This window comes from Callionymus lyra, chromosome 14, assembly GCF_982586985.1.
Source record: "Callionymus lyra chromosome 14, fCalLyr1.hap1.1, whole genome shotgun sequence".
NCBI lineage: Eukaryota > Metazoa > Chordata > Actinopteri > Syngnathiformes > Callionymidae > Callionymus > Callionymus lyra.
In genome coordinates, this window is record NC_141831.1 from 6779456 (window position 1) to 6788874 (window position 9419).

Consider the following 9419-nt stretch of genomic DNA (forward strand, 5'->3'; position numbering starts at 1 on the left):
TTAAATATATGTTTTAATTATTGTTACTTTATCATATATTATATAAACAGAAATAGATTTATTAATTAAAATATGTTAAATTTGTGTTTTAATTATTGTCATTTTATCATATATGATATAAACAAACTTGAATTTAATTTTTTAAAGTATGTTAAATATATGTTTGGATTATTGTTAATTTATCATATATTAAATAAGTTTTAAAAGTATGTTAAACACGATATTCTTTCTAATTATCTTTTAGGAACAAGAAAGCCTCTCAAAGCACTAGAGTTGAACGAGTCACGGATGATAAACACGTGGAAAATAAAAATTCAGTTCTAAGACACTCAGTCACTTCACTGACGCCACGAGGCTCGTGTGAATCCAGTCGAAGGACGTTTGTTGATGTTTCCTCTGCTGTCCGCGTGTCAGGATTTAAAGAAACGCTTCCCGAGGCGGCGTCGCATGAAATAACTTCAAAAAAGACAGCGTCAGAGTCAAAGTGACACTTTGGACTCATCGGGACGGACGAGCGTCCGAGCGTCTCTCGTCTCTCTTGTGGTGACGTTCAAGGCCGCGATACAAACGCTCTTCATCACAACATGGTGCGTCGCTCTGGTCACGAGTCGTGGAGACGAACGCCCTGAGTCAGCGGCGGTCCTGCGCTCGGACACCGAGGGCGTCGAGTCGAGGGAGGACGACGGTGTCAGATCCCATGAGGATCCTGAGCGGACACCATCGTCCTCATCATCATCATCATCATCATCATCTTCGTCCTCCTTTCCTGGGCGCACACACTTCACCGTCACTCCCAGAGAGTGACGAATGATCTAATGATGACACTGCACACGTCTGCAACCTGGAGGACACGACCCGAGGGCCCGCGTGACCTCTGTGACCTCTGTGACCTCTGTGACCTCAGACTAGTCTCGTCATGAACTAGTGTATATTAAGTCCATTAATACACAATAATCAATAATAATGAAGAATGTTGGACTCACATAATTGTTTAAATGTTATTGTTACCCCTTGTTTCTCACGCGCTTCATCAGGAATTCCGATTCGTTATAGTGCATTAGCGCCACCTGGTGGCTATAAGAAACGTCTGAGATTATTCAACCCATTTATTATTATTATTTATTATTCATTCCTTAAATTCCTCTTGCGGACGGAGGAGCGTGAAGTACGGCGTCAAATAATCCCGTAAATTGAAATTGTGCCGCATAAATTGCGTTAGTAAAGTCATTGTACGCGAAACACCGCCACCATGCGGTGAAGCTGTGATACAACATGAGCTTTTCAACTAAAAGTTGAGTTTTTAACTTAAAAACTCGTGATTTATTGCGTTTTGATTTTAACCAAAAATGAGCAATAAGAAAAACACATGTAAAACAATAGTTTTTAATTCATGTGTATGGGAAATAATGTATTTTAATAGACACAGTTGTGATTTGCTGTCGTTTATACTTTACAACAATCGAACACATCGATTTGAATATATTCTTATTTTTTAGATTCAAATAATAAGTTTGACTTTTGTGTGAAGATAATCGTCTTTCTGTGATTCGAGTTTGTGCTATTAAAATATGTATTGTTTTTACATTAAGTTACATCTACTTCCGGTTTAAAGCGGAAATGGCTAGAAACGTTAGACTTTAGACTTTCTTTTATTGTCATTGCACAGAAAAAACACAGCAGTGAAGCTGGCAACGAAATATCGTTAAAAAACACAGCATAGAATTAATATGTACATTTAAAAAAAGTATAATCATCAATATTAATAAGTTAAAAACACTGCAATATAGTATAAATAAAATACATAAATAATGTTTTAAATATTGCATAGAATGAATATATTCAAAAAAGTATAACTATCAATATGAATAAGTTAAAAAATAGTGCAATATAGTATAAATAGAATAAATAAATAATGTTTTAAATATTACACAGAATGAATGTATACAAAAAAAAGTATAAATATCAATATGAATAAGTTAAAAATGTTGCAATGTAGTATAAAAAAAACAAATAAATAATGTTTTAAATATTGCATAGAATGAATGTATAAAAAAAAGTATAAATATCAATATGAATAAGATAAAAAATAGTGCAACATAGTATAAATAGAATAAATAAATAATGTTTTAAATATTGCATTGCTCGCAATATTGCCACAAATGAGCAATAAGGGAAACACAAGTAAAACGAGAGTTTTTAATTCATGTGTAGGTGAAATAATGTTTTTAAATAGACACAGTTGTGATTTACTGCCATTTATACTTTACAACAGCGCCCCCTACCGACGTCACTCAACTATCGATTTCGATGTATACATTTTTCTTTTTTAGATTAAAATAATAAGTTTGACTTATGTGTGCAATTAATCGTGTTTCTGTGATTCCAGTAATTAAAATATGTTTTTGTTTTTTTTAAATAATTTATATCTACTTCCTGTGCGTGACGTCACACCTTGTTAGCATCTAGCTAGCAGTTAGCTCCCGCTGTCATGGCGCCTCTGCGGGTGCTGTGTGTTCACGGTTACCGGCAGAACAGCAGCTCGTTCCGGGAGAAGACTGGAGCTCTGAGGAAGCTGCTGAAGAAGCGGGTGGAGCTGGTGTTCGTGTCTGCGCCGCATAGAGTCCCAGCACCAGGTCAGTGTCAGTTAACCTAGTCAAAGTTTCTGTCATTGGTTGATGTGATGTTGCGTCATTTATCATTTAATATTAACGGGTTTATATGAAACAGTTTGATCAGACAATAATGATAAATGTATTGTTTTCCTGTGATTAATATTAAAGTAAGTTATTGATTAATAAAACCAGTGAAAATGCATTTGTTTCTGGTCAACTTTTCAATACTAATAATTACTTCAATGTTTAATCTGTTTATTAAATCCTACTTTCAAAATGTCTTTACTTAATATTTAACCCATTTAGAAAATGTCACTTTTAAACTATGTTCAGTCTGTGATAATATTGTTAATCATATTTTTAATCAATTAACTTTACATTTGAATATGTGGCTTTCAAAGCACATTGTGTTTATAAAGTTGAACTAGAGTGTGTGTGTTGTTGATGTGTGACTCTATTGTATCATCAGTGTGTGTTGTTGTGATGTGTGACTCTATTGTATCATCAGTGTGTGTGTGTTGTTGATGTGTGACTCTATTGTATCATCAGTGTGTGTTGTTGTGATGTGTGACTCTATTGTATCATCAGTGTGTGTGTGTTGTTGATGTGTGACTCTATTGTATCATCAGTGTGTGTTGTTGTGATGTGTGACTCTATTGTATCATCAGTGTGTGATTTTGTTGTGATGTGGGACTCTATTGTATCATCAGTGTGTGTTGTGATGTGGGACTCTATTGTATCATCAGTGTGTGTTGTGATGTGTGACTCTATTGTATCATCAATGTGTGTGTGCGTGTGTGTTGTGATGTGTGACTCTATTGTATCATCAGTGTGTGTTGTGATGTGTGACTCTATTGTATCATCAATGTGTGTGTGTGTTGTTGTGATGTGAGACTCTATTGTATCATCATTGTGTGAATGTTGTTGTGATGTGTGACTCTATTGTATCATCAGTGTGTGCATGTTGTTGTGATGTGTGACTATTGTATCATCAGTGTGTGTGTGTTGTTGTGATGTGTGACTCTATTGTATCATCAGTGTGTGTGTTGTTGTGATATTTGACTCTATTGTATCATCAGTGTGTGTGTGTTGTTGTGATGTGTGACTCTATTGTATCATCAGTGTGTGTGTTGTTGTGATGTGTGACTCTATTGTATCATCAGTGTGTGTGTGTGTTGTTGTGATGTGTGACTCTATTGTATCATCAGTGTGTGTGTGTGTGTTGTTGTGATATTTGACTCTATTGTATCATCGGTGTGTGTGTTGTTGTGATGTGTGACTCTATTGTATCATCAGTGTGTGTGTGTTGTTGTGATGTGTGACTCTATTGTATCATCAGTGTGTGTGTGTGTGTTGTTGTGATGTGTGACTCTATTGTATCATCAGTGTGTGTGTGTTGTTGTGATGTGTGACTCTATAGTATCATCAGTGTGTGTGTGTGTTGTTGTGATGTGTGACTCTATAGTATCATCAGTGTGTGTGTGTGTTGTTGTGATGTGTGACTCTATTGTATCATCAGTGTGTGTGTGTTGTTGTGATGTGTGACTCTATTGTATCATCAGTGTGTGTGTGTTGTTGTGATGTGTGACTCTATTGTATCATCATTTAATTCTTCCTTTAGCTGCAGAGGATGTTATGACTGCTGCCATCTAGCTGCAGGAAGTTTAATTGCAACCCAGGCAAAAAATCCAGCATTTAAAAAACGTTTTACACACACACTTTATTGTGTGTTTATCGTGAATTGTAAACCAACTGATAAAAAAAACATTGATGATTTAAAAGCCAAAATTTTTTTCTTGGGGCTACTATGTTTTTGACCTTTTAAAGTCTTCATTTGTATGTATTGTAACTGTGTATTGTTGTTTAAGTGCTTTGTGACCCTGTGCTAGCTGGAAGCTTTACAAATAAAAAGTACTTCCTTCCACACACACACACACACACACACACACACACACACACACACACACACACACACACACACACACTCACACTTCATCTTCTCTTGCTTCTGTCTTGTGTTCAGAACTGCAGGAGGTACCAGGTCCAGCAGGAGACGACGACTCCAGAGGCTGGTGGTTCTCTGACCCTGGAGCTCGGAGCTTCAACGCCCACCAGGAGTGCGAGGAGAGTCTGGGGCTGGACGAGAGCGTGGCGGCAGTCAGAGAAGCCGTCAGAAGCCAGGGACCTTTCCAGGGTGTCCTGGGCTTCAGCCAGGGAGCGGCGTTCGTGGCCATGCTGTGCTCCCTGCAGGAGCAGAACCTGGAGCCGGAGCTGGACTTCGGCTTCGCCGTCCTGGTGGCGGGATTCAGAAGTGCGTGCGAGGAGCACCAGAGGTTCTACGGCGCCACCATACGGATGCCGTCGCTGCACGTCTTCGGGGAGCAGGACCGCGTCATCCCCGAGGCCATGAGTCGCGACCTCCTGCCGACCTTCCACGAGCCGCAGCTCTTGACTCACCCTGGTGGTCACTTCGTACCTGCAGCCTCGGCTCACAGACAAACCTACCTGGACTTCCTGCAGAGATTTACTTCGAGCTAACCTCATGACATGTATAATAATAAAGAAAAATACACTTGTATTTGCTTGTTCTTTATACCTTGAATTACCTGCTGCTGTTTTTCTACTTTTACTGTTAAACTACACTATCGCAACACCAGAGTCAAGTACTCAACAATACTACACATATATACTTGTTACTACACTATCACAACACCAGAGTTAAGTACTGGACAATACTACACATATATACTTGTTACTACACTATCGCAACACCAGAGTCAAGTACTCGACAATACTTTATACTTGTTACTACACTATCGCAACACCAGAGTCAAGTACTCGACAATACTTTATACTTGTTACTACACTATCACAACACCAGAGTCAAGTACTCAACAATACTACACATATATACTTGTTACTACACTATCACAACACCAGAGTCAAGTACTCGACAATACTACACAAATATACTTGTTACTACACTATCACAACACCAGAGTCAAGTACTCGACAATACTACACATATATACTTGTTACTACACTATCACAACATCAGAGTCAAGTACTGGACAATACTACACATATATACTTGTTACTACACTATCACAACACCAGAGTCAAGTACTCGACAATACTACACATATATACTTGTTACTACACTATCACAACACCAGAGTTAAGTACTCGACAATACTACACATATATACTTGTTACTACACTATCACAACATCAGAGTCAAGTACTGGACAATACTACACATATATACTTGTTACTACACTATCACAACACCAGAGTCAAGTACTCGACAATACTACACACATATACTTGTTACTACACTATCACAACACCAGAGTCAAGTACTCGACAATACTACACATATATACTTGTTACTACACTATCACAACATCAGAGTCAAGTACTGGACAATACTACACATATATACTTGTTACTACACTATCACAACATCAGAGTCAAGTACTGGACAATACTACACATATATACTTGTTACTACACTATCACAACATCAGAGTCAAGTACTGGACAATACTACACATATATACTTGTAACTACACTATCACAACACCAGAGTCAAGTACTCGACAATACTACACATATATACTTGTAAATACACTATCATAACATCATAGTCAAGTACTCGACAATACTACACATATATACTTGTTACTACACTATCACAACACCAGAGTTAAGTACTCGACAATACTACACATATATACTTGTTACTACACTATCACAACATCAGAGTCAAGTACTGGACAATACTACACATATATACTTGTTACTACACTATCACAACACCAGAGTCAAGTACTCGACAATACTACACACATATACTTGTTACTACACTATCACAACACCAGAGTCAAGTACTCGACAATACTACACATATATACTTGTTACTACACTATCACAACATCAGAGTCAAGTACTGGACAATACTACACATATATACTTGTTACTACACTATCACAACATCAGAGTCAAGTACTCGACAATACTACACATATATACTTGTTACTACACTATCACAACACCAGAGTCAAGTACTCGACAATACTACACATATAACGACAGTATTTTAATATATTATCGTAACTGCATAGTGATGTGTATCAACACACGCCCCCTAGTGGTGACTCCAATGATCCGATGCTGACGGCCATGTTGCATAAGTGAAAATATTTGCAGATATTAAATCACATGGAATGAAGTTTTGGAAAGTGAAACAAACAAAGCAGTTGGTTTTCAAAGTGAAGGCAGATTGTCTGCGAGTGAATAAACTTTCATGCACGTTTGAACACACAAGAGTGAAGAAGGGACAAGTTGTTCTTTCAAAGCTGCAGCATGTGCGTGTTGGCTGACGCTGCTGCGATTGTTTCCAGATGGTTGTTCTCTCGTCTGCGCGTCCTTCAGTCCAATGATCCACATCCTCTGGACGTCCTGGTCTCCAGAGCTCTCCACAGACCTGCTCCGAGAAGAGTTGAAGGTTCAGGAGGTGAAACCAAAGAGAGACACTTTTTCACGTCAACACCAAAGTGAATGTAACATGAATGATGATTCTACGGAGGCCCTGAAGGGACATACATATGTTTCTTCCCTTTATAGACTGAATGATTTGACTAATAAATGGCATTTATTCATTCATTTTCTAGATTTTATGATATATCTTTAAGCTAAACATTTGTTATTAGTAAAGCGCCTTTAACACTATTAACCTACATTTATTTTATTAATACATTTAACAAAAATACACTTGTATTTACGTCTTCTTTATACCTTGAGTCACCTGCTGCTGTTTTTCTACTTTTACTGTTGGAAACAGTCAAAGTTCAATCAAAGTTCAGGGTGATGTTTTATCGGAAGCAGTATTGATTAGTAGAAGTGTGTATTGTCTAGAATCTGGGGATACGATACTAACGCGATACTCTAGTTATACTGTAGTAACAAGGATATATGTATATTATTGTCCAGTACTTGACTCTGGTGTTGTGATAGTGTAGTAACAAGGATATATGTGTAGTATTGTCCAGTACTTGACTCTGGTGTTGTGATAGTGTAGTAACAAGTATATACGTGTAGTATTGTCCAGTACTTGACTCTGGTGTTGTGATAGTGTAGTAACAAGTATATATGTGTAGTATTGTCCAGTACTTGACTCTGGTGTTGTGATAGTGTAGTAACAAGTATATATGTGTAGTATTGTCCAGTACTTGACTCTGGTGTTGTGATAGTGTAGTAACAAGTATATATGTGTAGTATTGTCCAGTACTTGACTCTGGTGTTGTGATAGTGTAGTAACAAGTATATATGTGTAGTATTGTCCAGTACTTGACTCTGGTGTTGTGATAGTGTAGTAACAAGTATATATGTGTAGTATTGTCCAGTACTTGACTCTGGTGTTGTGATAGTGTAGTAACAAGTATATATATGTAGTATTGTCCAGTACTTGACTCTGGTGTTGTGATAGTGTAGTAACAAGTATATATGTGTAGTATTGTCCAGTACTTGACTCTGGTGTTGTGATAGTGTAGTAACAAGTATATATGTGTAGTATTGTCCAGTACTTGACTCTGGTGTTGTGATAGTGTAGTAACAAGTATATATGTGTAGTATTGTCCAGTATTTGACTCTGGTGTTGTAGTATTTACAGATCACATGACTCTTGACGAAGTCGTAACTGCTTTTATTTGTTTTGCTGGACTCACTGTATCCTCTCGTCCTCAGTCATCACCGGGATTTCACAGGATTTCATTCTTCCTTTAGATGCGGAGGACGTAACGACTGTTGCCATCTAGAGGCCATTGGTTAAATTGCGACACAAAAATGAACCAACGTTGTGAAAGGTGCTATTTTATTAATACATTTACCTTTTTTTTTAAAACATTTAAATTCTAGTTTATTAAGCTCAATCAAACAGCAGGGGGCAGTGGTGTAACCGGTTCAGGCCTCGCAACAGACAGTAGGCGAAGAAGAGTTGTTTTTAGTTCGAGCTGCTGCTTTTAATAGATGGTGATCGAAGAAAACAGACCTTTTTTTCCCATTTGTTCTTTCTTTTATTATCGACATTTTCTGGAAGAGTTTCATCCGTTTGTCTGTTTTTCTGTGAGCAGACGAACAAGAAGAGAAAACGTTACATTTGGTTTGTTTTATTAGTTAAATTCTCACAGAAACTTTTATAAACTGTGCGTTTGTGTGAATCTGACCGAATCACCTGTTCTGGTTGTCCGTCAAATACCGCCCTGGGTAGCTGGGATCGGCTCCAGCATCCATAACATTTGCTTTGGAATTTAGAAAATTGTATATAAAGTAATATAAAAAACTAAATCCGAATATGGACTTAAAGAAACACAGTACTTTAAAGACAAATACTTGAATCCTAACTTCATCCTAAGAAACGATCAAGTTTGGGTCTTTGACAGATGTTGGACCGAACCTGACGTTCCATGATCTTCATCCTCATCCTCCTCATCCTCCTCGCCCCTTCTCCTGACTCCCCTGTGGCCCTTGTGTCCCTCCAAGACCCCACTCCTGCAACACATGGTTTTGATAACAAGTGAAGGAAGCGAAAAGAAAAAGGAAAAAAAAAAGAAAAGCGAGGGTCATTCTTGCCAGTAAGTTTTACAACAGAGCCGTGACTCCGCGCTCAGGAATCCTCGTTGCACAACAAGAATGAGACGTGGAGTCCAAGGAGGGTGGAGTCGCTGCTTCTCCTCCTTCACTCTTGTGGTGAGAACACGACGCGCGCGATCTAAGGATCACTTTTTCCTGTGGAGCTCGCAGGGG

At 38.0% G+C, this 9419-nt stretch overlaps 1 protein-coding gene across 1 annotated transcript; it reads left to right on the plus strand.

Moving 5' to 3' along the window:
• The first annotated feature begins 2478 nt into the window (after positions 1 to 2478).
• On the plus strand, positions 2479 to 5190 carry ovca2 (OVCA2 serine hydrolase domain containing). Its single transcript, XM_087807516.1, has 2 exons — positions 2479 to 2633; positions 4636 to 5190. Exons 1-2 carry the CDS (start codon positions 2489 to 2491, stop codon positions 5148 to 5150), a joined length of 660 nt encoding a protein of 219 aa, XP_087663642.1. The 5' UTR covers positions 2479 to 2488; the 3' UTR covers positions 5151 to 5190.
• Positions 5191 to 9419: the final 4229 nt, after the last annotated feature.

Coding starts and splice junctions, on each gene's coding strand:
- ovca2 (XM_087807516.1), top strand. CDS start 2,489: ATGGCGCCTCTGCGGGTGCTGTGTGTTCACGGTTACCGGCAGAACAGC. Junction 2,634..4,635: donor GCATAGAGTCCCAGCACCAG/GTCAGTGTCAGT, acceptor TCTTGTGTTCAG/AACTGCAGGAGGTACCAGGT.